This window comes from Accipiter gentilis, chromosome 31 (genome assembly GCF_929443795.1).
Source record: "Accipiter gentilis chromosome 31, bAccGen1.1, whole genome shotgun sequence".
NCBI classification, from domain to species: Eukaryota; Metazoa; Chordata; class Aves; order Accipitriformes; family Accipitridae; genus Astur; species Astur gentilis.
In genome coordinates, this window is record NC_064910.1 from 9057027 (window position 1) to 9081403 (window position 24377).

A 24377-nucleotide genomic window follows, 5' to 3' on the forward strand; every position below is an offset into this window, starting at 1 on the left:
ACGAAGGTGTCCCTCATGCCCTGCATCCGGTGGCGGGAAGCTTTCTGACTCCCAGGGTGGGCTCCAAGGGATGCTCCTGGGTATTGCTTCTTGTCCTCTAGCACTGAGCACAGCCTCTTGTCAGGGCTCCTCTGGGCCCTTTTGGCTAAGTCCTTGCCGGCTGCTCTTGCACCTCCAAGGCACCACTCGTGCCCTGGCTCTCTCGGGCTCTCTTGCCCAGTGCAAGTCTGGAGCGGGAGCAAGTTCTGCTCTTCCCTTAGCTCCATTTCCCCAGGTTCTTGCTTATGCAAAACAGCCTATGCTTGGAAGGGCTCCAGGCTTGTTAGCTGCCTGCCACATTTCAGCTCTCCCTGCATGCAAATCAAGTGCAGGGCTGGCACGAGAGCGCCTTTCATGCATCATTGGCCAAGAAGCACAGCGGTGGAGCAAGTTTCTGAATGCAATAATATGCTTTTCACCTCTGCCTGTCATGCTTTGGAAATTACCACATGGTACCACACACCTCTTCCTCTTTTGTGTGTGGTCGGTCCTGATCCTCATTCTTCATGTTCTCAGTCTTCAGGACACAGGGACTGCTTGGCCTGTGTTCCTGCTGCTACTTTCTGTAGCTCTGTGACTTGGCTTTGCCAGGCTGCAAAGGATGTTTTTTTCAAGCTCAACTGAAGAATGCATCAGCCTGCTCCTGGCTACACAGGCACATTGTGTTAATGCTTGTGAGCATCGGCTCTGAAACAGACTTAGAAAAATAAAAATAGTATCCTGTTTCCACTTGTAACCTTTCTGTTATGTGTCCTTCAAAGTGTTTTTGGAGCTGAAAAAACCCTGGCATTTCAGGCAAGTAAGTCTCATTGGTATTTGACTCATGGTGAGCACAGGGAACAGAATAGAATAGAACAGAATAGAACAGAATAGAATAGAATAGAATGGAATAGTTCAACAACCATCATCTAGTCCAACTACCTAACCATTTCAGGGCTGACCAAAAAGTTCAAGCATAGTATTAAGGGCATTGTGCAAATGCCTCTTAAACACTGATGAGCATGGGACATCGACCACCTCTCCAGGGAGCTTGTTTCAGGGTGTGACCACCCTCTTGGGAAAGAAATGTTTCCTCATGTCAAGTCCGAACCTCCCCTGACAGTGTGGTAGCAAAGGTCCGTTGGTGCATTGGTAAGGAACAGTGAGAAAACCATGCATGCTCTCTACATCTCTGCAAAGTTCCTGCAGAGGGAACCAAACACCTGTCTTTCACCTCTGGCATCACCACAACTAAATGAATGTCTGTGGCATAAATGCCCTTATTTACATAGTCTGAAGGTACAGATCAATTTTGGCACCAACATACAAAATGGCAAGAAGAGTACCTCTCTTAATCTTTCAGTACTCAATATACTAAATCCTAAAGGAAAAGAAGACTTGCCAGGGTTTGAGGTAAGATCTGAATGTCTTCCCACAAACTGAGGTAGGCAAAGAACTCTCAGAAAAGTTCGAGTCACAAATGAGCTCTGAAACTTTTACCCCATGACTGAAGAGCATTTTGTATCCCCTATAAACACAGCCAATGGGTGTGTTTAATAGAGAGGCTGCACATCTTGGTTTCAGTGGGAGAAGGGCATGTGACAGCGATAGCAGCAATGGGCTATTTTTACAGTTTGGAAGAGCTGTCCTTTGCCTGGCTGGGCTTTGGTCACAGATCCAGATGTTCTAGGTCTGAATACGACCAACCTTTCCTTCCAGCACACCAGTGTCACCTCCGTGTGCTTGTTTCTCAAAGCCTGATTTACTTCCATGGCAGGCTGTTGGCACCAACCATCCCAACCTAGGGATCTGGTTACACTTTGGCTTGCCTCCAGGCTGCAGCTGCCGAAATCGCCCCCCTTATGCCCCACATAATGGGGTTGTGTCCAGCCACATCAAGTCCCTGCTCCTCCTGGCTGCGGGGCCTCATAGGCTTTAGCTCTGGTGCAGAAAGGGGACGGCTAATAGGGGTCTCTGCACTGCAGGCTTGGTTTCTGCCATGGCCTGAGAGAAGAGGAACAGCACCAGGCTTCTCCTTGGGAGCTGAGTGGCAGAGGAGGCATCAGGGACACCCAGCAGCTGGGCCCAGTTGTCACGGTCCACTTCGGTGGACTCGTGATTGTTCGTTTGCTACGATCTCGAAAGTGCAAAATTAAGGTGACCAACAGCAAAGGGGATAGCAGTAATCACACAGTGAAACTTTATTGTATTGCCTGTGAAGAGGCACGCAATAGTTAGAGATGGGTGAAAGAAAGGAGAAAAGTGAAATAAAGTTTAGAGAGAGAAGAAAGAGGGGTTATAGCTATCACCGCTGATCTCACGACGTCCTAACGGTCCCGGGTCCAGCTGATGCTGCGTCGTCGATCGTCGTGGTCCTTGGTGGGGAAGCTTCCAACTTCCGTTGTTCAGAAGTCATCTTTTATGCTTAGTAACACACCTTGCTCCACCTCTGCCTCAGGAGTCTCCAACCTTCTCAGGATACAATTATCATATCTCCGCCCTTCTCGAGCATGCAGGCACGGGCTCAGTGTCCGAGGCGTGGTTAGTCTTGGAGGTGGGTAGCCTTCGACCAGGAGGTGTGTTTTGGTATTATAATGAAGCAAAGTTTGTCTAAAGTTCATGATTTCTTCATCGGTGTTATGCCAACAGTGGTAATTCATCCTTTTTGACAGTAGCTATGTGGTTATCTCTAACGGTTCCAGCCAGGTACCTTCCAGGAACCTTGTACTGCACATTCCGTCCTTGGGACCAGCCACTGCGCTCCAAACAGGCTATTGGCAGGTAATGTACTGTTCATGTTCCTGATGACAATGTTGAGACAATGCTGATTTTCTGACCGACTCTTACACCAGTGCATGGCCACCAAGGGCAGGGAGAGACCCTTGGGCCTTCTGGGCACAGGGACAGCCTGTGGAATGATTGCTGGAGGTGACTTGTTGGTATGACACACACCCCCTGCCAAGGGAAGATGAACCTCCAGGGTGGAATGCTGTGGACACGTAATGAATCAGTTCCATGCTAGTTCCCTAAGCAACATAACCTAAGCAAGTCAACTGAAATAGTTTCATCTTCTCTACCTTTCAGAAAATATATTTTACCATCTCAAAGAAGAAATTAGTTAAGAGAAGAGCCTGCACTACATTCAAGTGTCTGCACATTGCTGTGAAACTGTTTAAAAGTATAGCACTGAATACATAGGCTTTATCAATATTATTATTGTCGACATATGGTGGAGAGGCAGGTGAATTCAGCTTTCACTTCCAGTGTTACCAGTGGGACTGTAAAGTCAGAGAACCCCCTGGTAGTTCTGCAGTATCTTCTTCTCCTTTATTCCAGATGATGCAAACCCAGTTTTGTATTCAGGAAGAAGTTCATGAAGAACCAAAGTCAAATCACTCAAATAGTAATTGTCCTGAGTGATTCATTAAATAACTTGACTCAAGAAAAATTATCCAATTCTTTATAACATAGGTAACCTAAAACTGTACCCAAGAAAAGCAGAAATAATGCAGTCTGAGGAAAAAGGAAGGAGGTTATACCTCTATAATCTATCAGTAATATCAAGCTGATAGAGGCAGGTACACCCTTGAGTTAATCTGCTCCAGAGAGTCACAGTTGCACCAGGATAAGTATTCACAAGCATGGTCATATCAGAACATTTTCCAATAAAGATTACTTGCCTAAACTCAGGCCAAGGAAATGTCCTGGAGACAGTTTGCCCTCTGACCATTACTACCTAAACGTAACTCCTACTTTATTCCTGCTCATGTGGCATCACGGCAACAAGTACAGTAGGAAGATAGAAAAGGTGTCCTGAGATCTCCATCATCCAGAATGGTTTTCATTACAGGAAAATGACAGGGCTCATCAGCACCTCCTCCCCACCTGTGCCATCTCTCTCTGACACCTAAAAGCTAGCAAAAATCTAACCCAAAGAAAAGACAAACAATCCTCTCAAGATGCAGTCTGCACAGCAGCCTTGACAAAAAAGCACAAGCCAAAGGGAGAAAGGAAACTAGTAAATACCGGAGAGATGACACGTTCCTCCATGACACCAGTGCACATTTTAGAAGTCGGTATTGCCTTCTGTATCTATACAGGCCATAAAAGCAGAGGACTGGGATGACACAGGACAAAGGGGCACATTGGTATGTGCTGTCACAGTGGCAGCACAGGCACAGGAAGCCATCACCAGAAACACCTTCACAGCCAGCTTCGGTTTCCTTCTTCCAGCCACAGTCAGCAAGATTTCTGTTTGCAGACTGCTTCTCATTGAATCACTGTGGAGGAAAGTAAAAACCTCCCTTTACTTCTTAACTGAAGTGGTGCTCTCAGCAGCTTTTACACTGTACATGGGAAATCACCTGATGGGACAGAAGCACCTACACACCCTTCACCCTAAGCACTCCCCTGAAGATCCCATAGCCAAGATCAAATTAGTTCTGCGTGCTTGTCTAGAGGCACAACCAATCTGCAGCTATTCTTTGAGCAATGCCAGGGCAGCTCTGGCTTCATCTTCAAACACCCATTCGGTAGATGAGGCAAGAACTAGCCGGGGACAGCAATCCCCCACAGGCTTTCCTGTCCTCACACTGAAAACTCCACCTCCAGGCCCCAAGGACCTCCCTCGGTGGCCCTACAATGGACTCCTCCTATCATCCCTGCACAGCAGCCCGGAGGACACCAAGCCCTCTCCTCCCCTCTGCCTCTCTCTGCTGCTGTCAGATGCAGGGACAATGCACCTTGCAGGTAGCCAAGCAGTTGGAGGCTAATGGAGACTCCCCGACCCTCCCAGGACACTGTGGCCACTGTCCGTCGAGGGGACCCCAGGCCTGGCACAAGGAGGGACTGGAGCCCAGGGCACACAAGGGCAGTTGGAGGGCAGTCCTGGTGCTCAGGGGCAGCCTTTCTCTCTGGCAAGCAAAATGGCTGCCCAGAATGGGGTGTCATGGGGCAGCAACTTCTGCTAGTGACATCACCAGCCTTCCGTTACACAAGCTGGCACCCCTGAGGCCAGCCCACAGCTCACTCTGCAGCTCGAGACTCTGACACCAAGCGTGCTTGGCAGAGGAGAACCCAGCAAAGCAAGGTGAGAGCCCATGGTCAGTGGGAAGAGACAGAAGAGGTTCTTGGAGCCACTAAGGATGCCTCCACAGCCCAAAAAACGCAAGCAGGTTGACGGGAGGAGCAATACCTATGGCAGGCAAGTCGAGCCCATGGAGGTCAACCTGCCACAGAATGGTGACGAGCCCATGGAGGTGGACCCACCTCAAGAGCAGGAAGAACCAATGGAGTTAGATCCACCTTGAGCAGGGCTGATGGGCCACTACACCACCATGCCCAGGGTTCCTCCAGCACCATGGTGCCCAAAGCACTGCAGGACCACCAGGGGCTCTCAGGGACCCTCCAAACAGTTCCCAACAAGCAGCACCACCTCTGCGGACAATGTCATAAGTGGGCCATCCACAGCCACGTCCGTCCGCTTGGCAGGCTCATCAGGAAGACGATCCAGGTTGACAGCTGCACAGGAGCCCTGCTTTTCCACCCTTGCCTCTCATCAAGGGGGCCCATGTCCTCCGCCCTCAGCCCTGGGGAAGAGGCGAGGAGATGGGCTGCCATCTTCTGGCCGGCAGCACCACAGCACCAGGCAGAGTCCCTTGGAGCCCACTGGAGTCTGCTGGACACCACCAGAGACTGTCAGAGACCACTGGAGACCAACAGAGACCACTGGAGACCATCGGAGACCGCCAGAGGTCGCCAGAGGTCGCCAGAGGCTGCTGGACACCACCAGACACTGCTAGAGCCTCTTGGACTCCCCTGGAGTGCCACCCAGGTTACTGGGGCCTGGAGGTGGCATTTTGTCACTCTGAGGATGACAAAGCCACTGGGGGGTGGCTGTCCTCAGCTAGCTAGCTCTCGCCTCAGCTACCAAATGGGTGGGTGAAGATGAAGACAGACACACCCTGGCAGTGCGCAGAGTATAGCAACAGGTCATCAAAGAAGTAGATGCCCCAGATGCCCCATCCCTGGAAACATTCAAGATGGAAAGACAGCTCTTTAGAGAAGCACAAGCCTTGAGTTCTGACAGGAAGAAGTTTTGGCAAGATTGGGCAATAAGCAATTAAAAACACCAATAAAAAACAATAAAACCCAAGTAAAAAAACCAATAAAACCCAATCAAACCCTCTTTAAAAACCAAAAAAATGCTCTCCTCTCTTATTTGGCACTTTTGAGACTCCATGTGGACTCCCGTGTCCTGTTTTGGTCTCTCCAGAAGAGGAAAGACACTGACAAACATGGAGCAGGCCCAGCCCAGCGTCTTCGAGACGGTGAGGGGCCGGGGCACATGGCACACCAGGGCAGGCAGAGGGAACTGCCGCTGTGCAGTGGGGAGAAGAGAAGGCTCAGAGCTGGGTCTCAGTGCTGATCTCCCACAACACTGCAAAGCAATTGCTTTCCTAACCCAATACCACATAGAAAACCATCCTGTTTATCTCACACACACACACTTCACCATTGCTAGTTTGGTATCCAGAACAGCAAAGGCCTTGTGTAATAAAAAAAAACAAATAAAAAAAAGACAGTGAGCTTGATTTCCCCCAGCTTGCATCCCTACTCTCTTTTGTAGGATACAAACCACAGGCTCATCTCTCCTACCTGCTTCTTGAGTTTGCTTGATGAAACAAGAAGTATGAGAGCATCCAAATGTGAGTGGTGTTTGCCAGCATGTAGGGAAACGGCATCCCACCTCTAGTTCATGAGACAGGTGAGAAAAAAGCTTCATCTCAAGGGTAGGAATAAAACATGGAAGTGGAGCTTTGCCGTGAAAACCAGTTCTAAAGGAAGAAATACGTGTAGGAGCTCCTGAGCTCCTCTGGCTTTAACCCCACAGCCAGCAGGGAGCAAGCCATGCTGTCAGCTACTTTTTTACACCTTGGTTTCTAATCGATAGCACTGTTTGCTTTGCTCCTACATGGAGCCGTGGAGCAGACTGGCAGGTATCCAGCACAGGTTACTGGATCCCAGGGCTTGCAGCAAACCAGGGAACACACAAAACTGACAGTCCTGGAGCACCTCAAGGACTTCATATCCAGTTTGCTCTGTACATAAGTTAAAACAGTGGGGCTCTTTGGTTTGTTTTGGTTTGTGGGTTTTTTTGGTTTTGTTTTCTTTTTAACTGCTACATCAACTCTCTCCCTCTTAGAGCAAAAAAAGCGCAAACTATTCCATCGCTTACTCATGTACTTTCATGCCCTTCCAGTTCTCTCTCTTTTAACACTTGCCTAGCTTTATTGTGCTCACAGAATATGAAAGCCCATTCAGCACCCTGGAAACAGGGGCTAGAATGAAACAGCACTCCTTCATTCACAGGTGAGTTGCAGCTAAATTACTAACAGACCAAGAAGGAGAAAGGTAGAAAAAGGCAGTTCTCAACATACACACGCAGGAGGGCTGCTGCACTTGGGCAGCTGTTTCCATCCAGCAGCCCCTTTGCAGAGCAGAGTAGCCCCAAGGGAAAAGTGCCCTTCTTCAAGGGTTTCAGAAGAAAAAAGGGATCCATTTTCTCACCATTCTAATGCAATTCACATTACTTGACACTCTATTAATCTTCCTGACTACAGCCTTCAGTGCATTTTCATTAACTAAGGAAGGGCCCTAAAAGCAGCAGTGACCAATTTAGGATCTCATGGGAGGCTGTGAGTATGCATCTGTATTAGTTGCAAATTTGACCTAACTCATATTTACTTCAGACACAATCAGGAGCAACTGACAAAACTTTGGTCAGAATTGGGCAGTCCGGGTCAGGTCTTGAGACAGACAGGGCCTGACTCCTTCCAAATAGGTCTTTAGTAAACATTGCAATTCACAGGAGCAGTCTACATTCAGCACAGGAGCCTCAGGATGTGTTTACAGGAGGCACTGGAGTATGTTACCCGTCAGGGAAGAGCATCCAGGTCAGGCTTCAGAATTGAAAGCAACATGACTGTGGCAATCAAGGGACTGCAGAAAGGCAGACCCTATGCATAAAAGGCTGTTCCCGAGCGCAAGCCAGTTCAGGCAGTTTTGCTGTAGAGTCTGGATGGAGATCAGCATCTCCAGAGCATGGCTCTCATCAACCTCAGGTAAGTGGAATGAATTGTCCTTTGGAGGTACTGCCTTGCTCCCTTAAGTAAGAAGAAAGCTTAGACAATTTGCTGCTTCACACGACGTGAAATGAATTCCAACCAAAGCGAGTTGGCACAAGCACCCAGTAGATCTGTGGCAGAGTGAAAAACTGAGCTTGAGTTTCTCATTCATCCTCTTTTAGATCCCTGTTTGTGGCAACAAAAATACAGTCACGTGAAAGAGGTCGCTACTGAGAATATTATGGCTCTCTGCTAAGGCTGTAGAATGGAGTTTCTTGCAGGTCCCCCCAGCCGAAGATCCCTTGTGAACTTAGTCTTTTTTATAGACTTGGCTGTGCTTCTTGGCTGAATAATTAGGGATTTTAATATTTCTCCTTACACTTCCAGATGTTTTCTCTCATGGTAGAATATGCATTTCCCTAAGAGCAGAGGCCAGGAACCAGGGAATCATCACATTCTCACACCTATAATCTATCACTGAGAAAAAGCTACAAGTTACCAAATTTGAAAATAAATTCTAAGATAACTTGCCCATGCCTTTTAGTAATCCCTGCAGAATTAGGGAAAAGAACAATTAGGTGGAGAAAGCAGGTTGTGTCACGACCCAGACTGGACAGACCAGGGAGTCGTGTTTAATTCGAAATTCCCTCAGGCTAAATTAAGGTGAAATGACACCAAACAACCAGTTAAAGATTTTATTCATGACAGAAGCAAACTGAACTGGGGAGACATGGTAGTAGGTGGCAGGGTTTCTCACAACAGTAATTGGCATAAGACTACTTTTGTAAACTGTGTAACCCAGGGCAGCCATATACATTGATTCAGGGAATAAGGAGATCCCTCCCGTTGAGTCACGAGGTTCAGAGCAGATCCCCTTGCTCTCTAGACTCCTCCTCATGTTACTGATTTGGTATTGATTTGTTATTAGTTAGAATTAATCATATTCAATTTTAATAGGAATGTAGAATTATAAGAAATATTTTAGCAAAAACTATACTTATCTATTATATTCTACACATTTAACCATGGGAGTGTTAAGTTTGAAATATAGTCATAGGAACTTAGGAACTTTAGAAAATGTACTATGTGTAACCATAAGAATTCAAGTATTGTCTAAAATCATTTAAGCACAGAAAATTTGACAAAGATTTGTTGATCAGTAGTGTTTTGTTTTAAGAAACTAAGGAAACCGTTATGGACACCAGTTTGCTGCTTGGAAACCCCTTACCCTTCCCACCTCGATCTAATTATCGAGGATTCCAATCAGTAGAGTTAAGTGAGATTAACCAATGACTGTTTTAACATCAGAATATTAATGAGATGGTGTGACGGAAGGAGCAATCATTAGAAAGGTTATATTTAAGAATAGACATAGTATGCATTTTTATGTAAATGGTGGTGAGAATCGTACTGCGCAGAATCACCCGAGAGGTCAACTATCGGACAAAGTGAGGAAGACTACGGAAGACCACCAGAGGGCTTCTGAAGACCACCAGAGGCGTCACCACGCCTGCATAGAAGGACATTTGCATATGCTAATAAATTCCCAGAAATCTAATGGATATGCATAACCTTTCTCGGAAACCTAATGAATATGAATGAATAAGTTTAATATAAGGTGTATGATTTTAGTGTTCAGGTGTGCGTGGGTTTTTTTGAGAGGACTCACCTGTGCACCCGGCCGTCAATAAAGAAGTGTCTGCTTATCTACACTAAATTGGTGTTGATAAGTTCTTTATTCTGAGTTTTTCGGCAACACTCAGAGAAGGGCCCAGGAGCGGCTGGATCCACTCTTACTCTCAGACTTGGTCAATGGTTTATGTCTCGAAATGGATGACGTGGAGGGACTGTGGAAAAGGAAAAGGAAAGAGAGAAGACAGAGAGAGAAAAAGGAAGAGGGAAAGATTTCACCGGTCCTGGGTCCAGCGTTGGTTCAGTCAGCCGAGGGGTCCAGTCAGCCGACAGGTCCACTGCCGGTGGGCTTGCACACCTGGGGCTTTGGTTTGTGTTGTTTTATCATCCTTGCCCCTTCTTTGGGTGGGCACTTGAACTTAGTAGGCCAATGAGCAGTTTGTGAGCCCTTGGGCTTGGGTGTGGTTTGGGGAGTAACTTCTCCTTCCCTGCAGACATGGCCATTGTTTGATCTTTGTATCAGAACAGCTTATCAGAACAGGGAGCTTCCTGGCCTCCAGCACGTCCTCCTTCTCCTGTTGCTGATGTCTGAGCTGATGGGCTTTTCACCTTGGTTCCTTGCTGTGCAGGGTTTGTCTGTAAGCAGAACTTGCCTCACCATAATGTTTGAGACATTAACTCTTTCAGTCTCTCACAGGTTGTCAGGGAACAGGGTCAGGAAAAGCAATTGGAGAAGAGGGAAACCTGAAGTGAATTTCATAGTTTATTACTGTCATATGCTGAATAATAACTCATCCTGTGGCCAATGTCACAACTTCGATTTTTTTTTTCTAACCAATGTCCTGTGGATGATTCACATGTAAACATGGTATCTGGCACAGTCCCATGAGCAAGCACCGTTTTACGGTATCCTTACTACTGATGGCTGAGAGAGACTGGCTGACTTTACATCTAGATACTTCCAAGCCTTGCATTGATCCATCTGGCATCTTCATTTCCTCTTTACCATAATTACTTCATGGTTTTACCTTTCTTGCCTCAGAGAATATGACATAATTTTGTTGGATACTTTGTTAGATGTGTCTTTGCTCCAAATCAGTGTCCACCTTAGAGCTGTACCCTAGCGAAGGACTCGCACCCCTTTGCACTCATGGGAAAGGGACAGGAAAAAGGCCATTATAGATCACTTAATTCCTATGCTAGGAACCAACAGTAACATCTTCTGAAGTGAGCTATTTTGCTCATTTTGTCCACTTGAAGTCTCAATACTTTATTCTTATGGAAATGAATAGGAAAAATGCTACCTTCAAGGAAACATTTTCAATGGCTGATTCTCACTAAGGGTCTAACACTCAGAGTGTGCATGTGCCCTTCCTGAATGCTTAGAAACAAACTTCTACAAGAAAAGGCTGTGACTATGCAACCATGCACATGCTATTATCTACAAAAGAAGGCTCTGACCAAATTTGTCCTCAGTCAGAAAACATTCAAGCTTTCTCACCATAATCTCAAAAGGAGTAACCCTGATTGACAAAGAGGGCTCAGAATTGTTTGAGGGACGAACCCCAAACAGCTTTACTGACAAAGTCAGTAATGCATTAAACAAAGCATTTGCAAAGCTGTACTCCAATACAGGCTTAAGGAACTAAACATTTTCCAGATGCCTTTTTAATCCTGGACTTGACGGTAAAGGTCTTGCACTAAACATACTCTTTACAATGCTTGTTGTAAATTGTACAAGAAAAAAACAAACATGTACCAGTGTAAAATGCATCTCAGTCAAGCGATGGTCCTTCTAGCACATGTGCAGATTTACTTGCCTTAGGCAATGCCTGAATCACAGACTGCCTGAGTGATCTTGCAACAAATGGTTTGAAAGCCTGTGCCTCAATTTCCTCACTTGGGGGTGTAGGTAACAATATTCCCCTGTTGCACAAGCCTCTCTGCGTTTGGGAGGTGGCACAGAGACCACTGGTACTGGAAACCTTGCAAAACTCAGACTATCGGATCTAATGCTGTTTTGCATTAGCAAACTATTTATTAATACACTGTCACAGCAATCTTTTTCTAAGAGCACTATATTGTCTTTAGAAGAACCAAGAGAGATGCTATAGATTAGGTTAATTCAGTAAAATCAGATAACAGCATGTGACTTCTCCTTTATCAGTCTGATACGCACCTACTTACTCCTAACTTACAGTGGACAGAGTAAAATATGGTTTAAGAATTACTTGTTCTCAAGGTTCACTTATATTCTTAAAACTACAGGACTTCAGGCATAAATCTGCCACTCATGGCATGCCTGTTTCCGCTCTGTATTCGATCTAAAAGCAGTCTTTATTGGAATAATCATAAATTACACAATGACATTTGGCAGTCTTTGTTAAAAACAGAAACCTACCACAGCCTCATCACAGCTCTATTGCCATCTCCCCATTTCTGTAACTAAATACACCCAGTGTGGCAAAGCAGCTACATAATTTACTGTTCATTAAGTGGTAGAGATGATGCAGCAGGTGGATGTCAGGTTTTGTCCATTACTTCACAATTACTTGTTCTGAATATTTAATCCACATTTTGAGAGGTGGAATGAGAACCATTTATCTAAATCAGAATGATTCACCTGAGGAATATTTTCTCCTCCTGCACCTCTTTTTTATCTTTTTTTTTTCCCCACAAACCTCATAAAATATTAAAATCTCCTGAATCACCTTATTAGTACCCATCTATTAATAGCAGACTCCAAAAAGTCCTCACTCCTCAATTAATATTGCTCAGCCAAACATCCCATGCTTGAAAGGTCTCAGGATGACTACGGAAAGCAGGAACTAACAACCTTGAAAGATACCTTAATGGGGCCAAGAAGATCTCCTCAAGTTTATAAAAAAAAATAAAAATTGTGCTAACTAGTCAAAATGTTTGCATGAATTTGGACCAGCTTCTGTCAAACTTCCACTTGTTCTTGTTTGCCTAGGAGTCACTCTTAGATTTTAACCCAGTCACCTTTGCACACAGGATTTGTTCAGAATTTTAAGTTTCCATTAAAATGCAGAGAAGTCTTGAAAGCTGAAGTTATTTCCATTTTCCATACAGACTGGTACATTTGTAGAAAAACCTCCACTGTCCAGAAGGCTGTTGACCACAGCCTTTGTTTGCAGCTTGAACTACAGCCAGTCCAGATCACTGAAGATGAGGACAAACACTCTGAATTTGACTCACAACATCATAAAAAGTCAGTGTAGTTAAGTCAAGCACATGCCAAATAATTTACTTTTTAAATATATGACTTCATTCTCCACAAGGATGAATCAGCTCAGCAGCAACAATCTCATACTAGTGGCAAAATACAAGAGTAATACATAGCAGTAGGTATCTTGCAAGTGCCACAAAAATGTGAAACACAAATATAGGCAGCTTGCTGTATACAAATGATCACAGACTCTGGCATCTGAATAACAGGAAAGTGAGCTGGAAGCTCTATGTGTTACATCACCCACACAATTCTCCCACAAACAGGGCTCCTCTCTTGCCTGAGAACAGTAAATTTACATTGGACTACAGCAAAACTATTTCCAACAATTGAAATGAGAAAAGGTTGCGGTATTTAATTAGGAATTTTAAAAAATGCCATCCATTAAATATAAACTGACAGGACTTAACTGTTTCTGTTTCAGTGTTGTTCATTGACCCCTTCTTTGCTTTCTTGAATAATAGCCATGATGAATTTTGGGAAGGGTGCAGAGAGGATTACTTAAAGTATAGCAAGGACTGTGTCCTGTGCCAGAAGATTTAAAAAAAAAAAAAAAAAAAAAAAGAAAGAAAAAGAAGAAAGAAAGAGAACTGTGGCAAATGGAAAGAATGACAACTTCAAATTTGCAAGCACGTAAGTGATCAACAAATGCTGGTTGATAGCCTAACATGGCGAGGAAAGCAATCACAGTACGCCTCCTCCTGCCGTGGTGTATGAGACAACATGAGTCAGTTAGGTGTCAAATGAGACAAATGAGACAACAACTGTCAGTCAGGTGTCATGGCAAGCCATCACTTCTGCACAAAATTAAAGTACAATTGAAACAGGCTGAAGAAAGAAAAATACAGAGAATGGCAGTGTGGAAAGATGCCCCTCTGCCTTACTTCAGATGTTTATGTATAGGAAGTGAAGGAAGAAAACAACAGCTATTCTATTCATGATTTCCTGCTGCTGCACTAGAAAGGGAATGCTGCACACATCAGTTACTGAATTAAATTAAATAGATGCAAGTAATAAGTTCATAAACTGATCTCTAAATCACTGCTATTTTTGTGGACAGACAAGGTCAGAGTCTCTGTCCCTGTATTTAGTTTCTTCTACAGGCTTGGAGTTCATTTGACTCTCACTTAAAGTTATTCCTGATTTCACTCTTGAACTGAACAACAGGGAAACAAAAATGAACTTCTGGGATCTCTATCCCCATAGTTACTTGCAACTAATGATAAAAGGACGGTCACAATGCATGGGTTTGGGGTTTTATCTGTCATTTGACAACACTTTTAGTTACCCACTGGTCAGATAAACACTACAATTAGACACTGCGTAGAGGTCTGGCTTACCAGAGCTATCGCTCCTCTGTCATTGGGTCCTCTTGTCCATAGCTTTTGTAAAGCCACAGCAAAACAGCCCTCTTATCTCCCACTGCATATACATAATGTACAGCTACACTCATCAGCTAGTCACAGACCTGTGGCACATGAAAGAGGAGCTGGGCATGACCTTCAGCATCAAAATGACCCACCTCCGTGCTCAGAGCAGTATGGCAGTCTGCCTCACTCAGTGAGGAGCAAGGCTCTGCAAGCCAAAACAGAGAGCGGGCAATGCACTGCCTCCTACCATGGACGCTACCCTGACACTGTCACCAGTTTTAATTGTGATTCTCCTGTAGCAGCATGAACTACTCATATCAAAAAGGTAACAACAACAATTTTCTGTATTCTACATGAGAGTGAAAAATATGTGTTTTCCTCCAAACGATGCTGCTTTTTTTTTTTCTTCTTCCTTCTTTTTTTTCTCCTGTTTTTGCTTAATGTTCAGCTGTGGGTTTTGCATCTCCTCAGAGATGAGCACAACATAGCTGGTTCCTCACTGGACCTGTTCATGACAAATTTCACTGCCAGTTTCTAACGCTTCTTCTAGCAGATAAGTTTTGTCCCTCAGTATGGTTTCAGGCTTCCCCCCTGGCTGAGTTGTTGCAGCATGTTCGTAGGTCTCAACCTAGGATATTGCCCTGGAAGGAGCAAAATTTCCACTTGCTGACACTAGAGAGGAAAGCAGGCCTCAGTCTGTGACGGGCCAAAATTCCTCTTCTCCTATCAGGGTAAAAAAAAAAGCAGATACTTGGAACCAGACACCCTTTTTTTCCAACATATGCCACCTTTTTCAGGCTTCTCACAGACAGAGCACTTGAAGAAGGAAGACAATCCAGGGCTGAGTTATCCTGCAGGACCACCAGCATCTCTCAGCAGGATCCTGGCCTGTCATTCATGAAATGGTCCAGGTCTCTTCCTGCCTACACATGCACACACACACAGAATACCATCCATCTACTCTCATTCCTCATTTTCCTTTCCATGGCATTCCCATTTTTGCTGTCACAAACTAGGTATCCCAAGGAGAGTGTTGCAAGGAAGGTCCTTTGCAAAGCTGGCTCCTTACATGACTGTTTGGTAAGGACTATGACAAACCACTAAACAGGGATGTAAAAACCACAAAGCAAATTATTCTGAAAATCATGCATTACCATGTTTGTCTGCAATTTTTTCATGCTGCTCTGCAGTGTGCATTTTCATATTGTGTTTTAACAGTGATATTGATTTAATTGGCAATGGTTTATCTAATATTGCTAGTCTCCTACATTATTATTATTTTTATAGGCATCAAAAAATTCTGATGAAAATGTTTTAAAGTTGAAAGAACACCCATAATAGAAGAAAGTTCCAAAATCATCTAAGAAATTTCCAAGGTTTACTTTCTTCCTCAGAAATACAACAAAATAATAATGATTTTCATTGCAATTTCATTTAACTGAAGTCTATTTCCTACCTTGTGAAAGGGGAAATAAGTACAGCATTATTCTCAGTGTTAACATACTAGTTTCAATTAGCTGTACCTTTATACTAAGTTTAGCTATGAGACATTTACTTGCATGCTTCTAAATATACAGTTGAGTTATTTCATTGTATAGTCCATGCTGCCTGGAAACTACAGAGCCAGATTTTTTTATTATTTTTTTTTTTTCCCCCGTAAAGAAGAGTTTTATTTTAAGAATATATGACCAAGAAGAGTAAAGCTGAGAAGAAGAAATTTCAGGAAATAAGTATAAAATGAACTCAGTGATTGTCTCTAAACTCTCCATTGGTTCTATTGAGACTATCTTCTTAAAGCCACTTTGCAGGCTAAGTTGGCCATATGTCCATGCTGCCTAGGCTGCAGCAAGGCACCAGCCTTTGTTCAACAAGCAGCAACACTTTGAAAATAGTAGGCTTTTGATGCACTTTCCAGTTGGCACTCATACGTAGTTTGGATGCATCTTCTGGATGCAAGGCAACTGAAGTATCCCTAGTCAATGTACACCTGGAGAAGAGGCATAGCCCAAAACACTGTATTTACATGGCCAGGTCGGCATGATGTTATAGCCAGTGTGACCCAGAAAACTAGATGCAACAATGCCACACAGTAACCAGTCATAATATCATCTCAACAGGGGCACCCAGCAAGGAGGTTTCTGATCAGGTAGCTGCCACTGGGCTTCACAAGACTAAACTAACACCTGGGACTTGACCGCTTACAAGTCTGGGCCAGACAAAAGCCCTAAAACACGCAGAAATAATAGACTTGATCAGCAACACTAACATAAATGAAATGCTTATGGCAGTCATCCCAGGAAAATGCTAAGTGCCACACAAATGGACACTATCCTCCAGTAGATACTGCACAACAGGGAACCCATGGACATTGTAGTGAGGTGGGTGTTAGTCTCTTCTGTCAGGCGGCTGGAGATAGGACAAGAGGAAATGGCCTCAAGTTGAGGCAAGGGAGGTTTAAGTCAGATATTAGGAAAAAATTTTTTACTGAGAAGGTTGTCAAACATTGGAATAGGCTGCCCAGGGAAGTGGTTGAGTCACCATCCCTGGAGGTATTCAAAAAGCGAGTGGACGGGATACTTCAGGACGTGGTTTAGTGGGCATGGTTGATGGTTGGACTCGATGATCTTGAAGGTCTTTTCCAACCTAAATGATTCTATGATTCTGTGATTCTATGATTGCCAGCCCAGACAAGTATGGCCTTCTGTCAGAAAGCGACTGTTATGTCGCAAAAAAAAAAAAAAAAGCAAGTTTCATTGCTAAGTGGAGGACAAGCCACATGGCTGTAGTTTCATACACCTGCACACTCCAATGCTGACACTGAACAGGCTGGTGCCAAGTAAGGAAGGCCACAAGGTAATGATTTGGTGCAGACAGAGGATGATGGCCACCACCCTCTCCTTCTGGACTGGGCAGCTCATCCCAGACCTGGCACTACTCCAGACTTTCTGCCAGCTCATTTAGCCCACAGCCCAGTCCTGCAAATCCAGTCCTACCAAGGGATGCTGGTGTCACCCTGCCAGAAACAGCCTGAGGTGACAGGCCTTGGTTCAGTAAGAATTGGAAAAAACCCAAACCCAACCCCCCCCCCAAAAAACCCAAACCGATACAAAATCCCACACACAACACAAAACTGGCACAGGAACTAGACCCTTGCATGTGAACCAGCTGGCTATCCACAACCAACAGGAGGTCACTACAGGTCACCTCAGCTCTCTTACCTGCAGCTCTGGCTGTCCCCCACAAAACAGCTGAACCCCTCCTGCCTTTCCTGTCTTGCTAGTAACATCCCACTGAACAATAATCCCTCCATGATCACTAGAGAACAGCCAAGGAGGACACAGGGCAGAGCCACTTACAAAGATAACAGTGAGGTGGCCCTGGGGTCCGTGTGGTTACAGAGAAGTCAAGTATGGCACAAATGCTCTCCAAGACTAGGCAGAGCATAGTCAGGTGCTGTGGAATAGCAAGTATCCCTCGCAGCACTCAGCCTTTCTGTACTGGTAATATCAAACAGCATGAACATGAATGCAGTTGTCTAGCCAGAGCTACAGCCATGGGGACTTACTCTAAAAATTGCACATACTTGGCCCTCAAAAGCCAGCATTTTGTCTCAGAGTTCAACAAAGCCAGTGTTTAGCTCAATGTGGTCACATAACAAACCTGTTTCTTTCACCTCCTCTCCAGAAAACATCTCCTGTTCAAAAAAAAGACACAGATGGCTGCTGTTCACGCTACCCGTCTGAAATTTTGAATCAAGCTAGCTTTTGGTGATTTGTTTCTATCACCAGATTCCTTGAAATTCCCACAGAAGTATGAAGATACTTGGAAAAGAACAGAGAACTGGTTGATTGATTACCTTGCTCTCCATCTGAATTGCATTCAATTAGCTAATGCCATTCAGCTTGTGAAGTCTTAGCTGCCTTAGGCATATACTGGTACAGCCCTGCTAAAGGCAGGTACTCTGATAAAACTGCACGGATAAAACTGGCAGAGAATCTGGTCTCACATCTGAGGCCATGCCTGGGCCAACAAAACCAAACAAAAATAGAGAATTTTAGAAGCCAGCTACTGAAAGTATTTAACAGATTGTTCCCAATAAAGTGTCTGTGGACAGAGAAGTGTCATTAAGATGACTTTACCTTTGACAAGACAAAAGAAAAGTATAATCACGTTTTGCACATCAAGAGACACACAGATTCAGCAATTGAAAGATTAATGAGAGGACAGGCCTATTTGCTTTCCTATCACTTCATCTTATCTCAGTGCTGGAGGAAATACACTAGAAAATTTCCCATGTAGGCGAAGTTCTCTGTTGAAATCAACATTAGTAGAGAGTACTGGATGACAATAGATGACACCTTAGTCTAGTATCTCTGCAAAGGTCAATATTTAAGCAATATTTTTTTAAGACCTAGAGAAAGTTCAGCAGGACCCTCAGAAATGTTTCTGCAGAAGCAACAAGCAGTAACCTCTGTTACCAGGCTTCGATTCAAAACAGATCAAAGCATTTGGCTGACCCTGGAAATGAACTAAGGCTTTCTAAGGCTACAGATAATCTCACTAAGACCATTACCCAACTCACAATGAACTGATAAAAAAGTTTTCACTACTTCTTTATGGAAGTTGTGTCTGTCATTTGCACTTCCCCTTGCTTCTTAGAGGAAACTTGTTCAGAAAAATTTAAATTACATTTGAAGACCTGTATTAGTATCTCGTTACATGAGTTTCTTCTTTCCTATCATCTGAGCTGTGAATTCAGTGCCACTTTCTTTTGATGACTGGGAGATGAAGATTGCCTTTTAATAAACTTCTCTATGGAGGACTCAACTCACAAAACACTCGGTTTACAGAGGAAAAAAGTTAAAATATATTATCCTGGTTTGTCTCAAACAGATGGGGAAACACTCTGGAGAAAAATCCCAGCTGTCAATCTGCACTGCAGACCTCTACTTAATACTGATGTTAGAGGGTGTTCCATGCAGCAGATGTGTGCAGATGATGCAACAAAAATCTGCAATGCAGACAACAGATCTGCAATGCAGATCAGATGCTAGGATTTTACTCACAGGCTGATAATTCAGCTTCGCTGTTCCCACTACAGAATCACAGAAATGCTGAGGCTAGAGGGGGCCTCTGGAGATCATCTAGTCCAACCCCCTTGCTCAAAGCAGCGTCAGCTACACCACATTGCCCAGGACTCTGTCCCATCATGTTCTGAGTATCTCCAAGGACGGAAACTCCACAACCTCCCTGGACAACCTCTGCCAGTGTCTGACTACCCCTCACAGTAAAAAAAAAACCAAAACAAACAAAAAACCAACCCCAAAACCAATTTTTTTTTTTTTTAAGAGCTTTTTCTTATGTTTGAATGGTATTTCCTGTATTTCCATTTTTGCCCTCTGCCTCTTGTCCTGTCACTGGGCACTACTGAGAAGAGTCTGGCCCCATCTTGTGTGGTCCCTTCCATCAGGTATTTATATTGATAAGCTTCCCCCAAGCCTTCTCTCCTCCAGGCTGAACAGTCCCAGCTCTCCTGACCTCCCCTTCTATGTCAGATGCTCCAGTCTCTTCATCTTCTTCATGGTCCTTTGCTGGACTTTTTCCAGTAGCACTCCACATGTGGCCTCACCAGTGCTGAGCAGAGCAGAAGATGGACCTGCTGGTGACGCTCTTCCTAACGCCACCCAGGATGCTGTTGGCCGCCGCCTTTGCTGCAAGGTCACATTGCTAGCTCATGGTCTAAGTTGTTGTCCACCAGGACCCCAAGCTTCTCAGCAAAGCTGCTTTCCAGTCAGTCAGCCACCAGCACATACTGGTGCATGGGGTTTTTCCCTGCCATGGTGCAGGACTTTTGTGCTTCCCCTTGCTGAACTGCATGAGGTTCCTGTCAGCCCAGTTCTCCAGCCTGTGGAGTTCCCTCTGGATGGCAGCACACCTACCTGGTCTACCAACCACAAGGTGCGCTGTGCCCCATCATCCAGGTCATTAATGTTAAACAGAATAAACCACAGTTGTATAAGTCATAACACAGCCATGCTGGGGGACGGGGGAGCGGGGCAGAAATCGATCCGTGTAAAATACATTGACCCAATTTGTGCTATTATTAAATTTTCATTAATTAATGTACAACTGCTTCAAAGAGAATGACATACAGAAGATGACAAATCTGAGTTTAACCTCACTTCAATTCAGAAAAAAATGAAATTAGTTTGAAAAAAAGAGAGCAATATGGCTGATACTCTGCTGCACCGCAAAACTAAGGAGCCTATATTCTGTTGATACCAGCCAGCAATTTTTGTAAGAAATTAAGACAGGTTTGCTAGCAGAAGAGCTGATATGTCAGAATAACACAATTATTTATATTTTATAATGAATTATAAAGCGAAAAAGCACTAAGTACATTTTTTTTTCTGAGAACCAATGCAATGACCAAACATGTAAAGCCCAAGCAACACAAAGAAAACCTACATGTGAGGTCATGGCTTGCCAACATCATCCTCAGGTGCTCAGAAAGTGCCTTGGCTACATTAGAATCAACATTAAAGCAGTGGAGAAAAAAGTTAAACTGTTAAAGGCCGTACTGATTCAAAGTCTGTAAGCTTCACAGAGTTTTTGTGAAAGCCAGTGGGCATTCCTCAGACGGGAATTTGCTGTATCTAGCCCAGGCCACTTTGATTAACATATTATTCAACAGCATCACTCATGATTCAGCAAAGTTTATCGGATTTGTAACATTAGTCAACAAATATGCACATTTCAGTGCACCAGCACTGTTTTGAAATACCAAGCCACACACTCGGCTGCAGCAGTATAACTCCACAGAAGTCAACTGAGTTTTATGCCAATTTACACCAAATTTGTCCCACTCCATTTACACTACTACACTCTGTAATTCTTTTATTCAAGTACTGGAAACATTGCAGATAATTATATTATAAGCAACTTTAAAACTATTTAGGAAGCGAAGAAACCCTCATAAGGAGGTACAGTGCCATAAGAGGAATCCAATTTTCCCAACATCTTCACAATGAATCTCAGTATTACTTTATTATGAATAATACTGTTTGGAATTAGGGCAGAATCAATTGTAACTGCTACAAGCAGCCGGTAGGATAACAAGCATCTTTTTGATTCAGGAGCAGATACTATTGGTGACAATTATATGATAAAAGTCAATCTTGAGGTTCTAAATACTGGAAAGAGAAATGTTACCTTCATCTTAGAAACTGCAACTACAGATGCTCACACTGATCTAAATGCTGCTTGCGCACATCATTTAAGAGGAAGGAAAAGCTTCTGATAGTTTTCCTTTTTACGATAAACACTCTTCAGTAGCTCTCATTTAAAAGAAACAGAACTTCAAGTCTAGCCCTTTCTCAGCTGAGCTGAGAGAAAATTTGCTCTGACAAGGAACTGCAAGTGCTCACATGAAAGAAGAGACAGATCAAAGGTACATATATAACAGAAAGAAGCCCTGGGCAAAAATGTGGACCCAAAGCCCACATTCCTGCGTCAATTTCCACACCTCAGAATGAAAGCCTTTCCACCAAAAGAAGATACAAGATTGCTTTTTGCCAGAGTAAGAGCAGCACTGACAGCAAATTTAAACTATAGGTCCAGTTTCAAAACAACCTGAGTCAATTTATAAAGTTTACATCTATTTATAAAGTTCAGATCTATTTATAAAGTTCACGTGGAAACCAAGTAACACTTGATAGTTTTAGCAGTCTTGCTGTGAACACTTCAGCAGATTCAGATCCAAAAATTATTAGAACTAAAAATAAATGTCCCAATCTGCAAACTACAGACACAGTGGCTCTGACATCAGCAAGTGCTGAGTACTCAGATGGGTAGTGTGATAATTTCCAAATGAGACCTTTCTATGACATAAAAGAGTTTCTAGAAATTGCCAGCTGGCAGCTTAACATGCAAAAAACAGATAAAGAACAGCCATTAGCAAGTTAGGTGGGTAAAGGGTGTTGACAGTTCACAGCAGCTTTACTTACCTAGATGTTGCTATCTATCTGCAAAGCCACTAGTAGGCTGGACTGAGAATTTCTGGCAAAAGAATTTCCAGCAAAATACAGAAGTTACCTGTAAGACACTGTGTTGGTTTGCTGACTCGACATCGCTGTCGCCTCGACATCCTGTTGTAGGGGAGTGTGCCCAAGACGTCCCCGAAGAAAGCCACCACATCCACGCCTGCCAAGCTGTGTCTGCCCACAAGAGAAAACCACCATGAGCACCTGGGCATGCACCCATGGAGGAACAGGGGGCAGCACACAGGCTAATGAGTAACAAAGAAATGGGTGGACTTTTCTGAGAAATCGGGGGGACTGGGACGATAAAAGAACTGCGTACTCCCCTCTCGCTGCACGCGTTTGACAAAACTTGACTTGGAAGTCATCGGAAGGACTGTAACATCTGGACTGGCAGCAGATCAAAAAGCAGATCTGGGAAGAGAGTTTCCGAGTTACAGAGTTCAGTGTCAGCAATCACTGACATCTCCAGCCAATAGCCAGATCATGCAGCCCTGGCCGTACGCCCACCACCTAATAGTCCACAGTGGCATCACTCCAGAGCCACTGCCAACGATTGTACAAACATGGATGCTGATCCACACACAGCTCTTCAAAAAGAAAGTGATCACAGCTCCTGTAATTGTGAACTTGCATATTTTGTGCAAAGAAAGATAGTGGATATATCGGGTTTGTTGCATAAAGTGTGGGCCAAGAAGCTAATCACTTCTATGTGTCTAATTATACTTCTTTTCCTTGTCAAAACGGGACAATCCCTCATTCTCCATATTCCACTGTATTTTCAAATGTAATTCAAATTGGGGCCTCCCCTGCCTTTACTAGACAAATAAACTAAATGCCACTGAGAATGGATTTTAAATCTATATTTTAAGCACTGGAGAAGTATAACTAGTCAAGACACAAAATTACTTACAACTGCTCTCCCATTGCAATACTGCAAACAAGATGATACTACAAACTCTTTCAATTCTCTCTTTAGAAAGGTAATCAGCCTTGTTCAGACCAATCTTGTGCTTGTTCTTGGTATCTTCTGAAAAGAGATAGTAAAATAATTGTATAAGAAAATCAAGACCCATCAGAACACTTTTTCATTAGGGAGAGATCATGCACTAGACTTATGCGGGGTATAGAGAGGGGGTTGGTTTCATTTGGGTTTTGCTTTACATCTTAAAGATGGATTATTACTGCAGGAAAAGTACAACTGAAATGATTGAAATGGTCACATTCCTCCTTTCATGTTTAAATGTGTTTCAAGCTCATATCTAGAAGCTGAACAAAATCAAATATAGGTCTCTTCCTAATTTTCCAAGCTACAGAACAATAAGTACTGCACAGTAGAAAACAAGATGTAATACAAGAGGTGGCAGCTGGGATTTCATGCTGCTTATATGCATTCAGACAAAAAGATATGCAATCACAAGCAAGCGTGACTCATTTGACACTGGAGAGGCATTCTCTTTTTAGCTGTGCATGAAAGGGATAGTTTCACCATACACTGCTCTAACAGCAGTGAATCAGAACTAGTAAGGGAGTTGCTGCCTTTTACAGTTTGTAGCAGTCACATTCAAAAGCAAGGCCTGGTTTTTCTCTCTGCAAAATCAGTTCATACAAGCCCAACACGGCCCCATGCACCCCCTGAGACTGAACCATCGGATTCCCAATTAAGACATGCTGAACTGGATAACTTGGAAAGCACATTTCATTCCCCAAAAGGCAACAGGGTAGCAAAATCTTCCACTAGTGTCTACTAAACAAGAAACAAGGAAAGCCCATGCTTGCCAGGCAATCACTTACCCTCAGATGCACCAGTCAAACTCTGTCATGGAAGCACTTGAAGATCATGACCCACAGAAGACCTTGATGAATCAAACATGCAGCCCATCATACAAAAGATGCTACTGCCTCCTAAGCCCCAGTTTGCACCATAATATCAACAAGATTC

At 43.9% G+C, this 24377-nt stretch overlaps 2 protein-coding genes across 8 annotated transcripts in view; one reads left to right on the forward strand and one right to left on the reverse strand.

The window, feature by feature from the left end:
• The window catches only part of UBE3A (ubiquitin protein ligase E3A), a 551561-nt gene that overhangs the window by 320840 nt on the left and 206344 nt on the right, over positions 1–24377 (reverse strand). The gene's annotated exons all lie outside the window — the stretch shown is intronic.
• The window catches only part of ATP10A (ATPase phospholipid transporting 10A (putative)), a 104846-nt gene continuing 85846 nt past the window's right edge, over positions 5378–24377 (forward strand). The window contains exons 1-2 of the mRNA XM_049834081.1: positions 5378–5781; positions 6293–6347. Coding sequence (XP_049690038.1) covers positions 5378–5781; positions 6293–6347 — 459 coding nt within the window. The remainder of the gene's footprint in view (positions 5782–6292; positions 6348–24377) is intronic.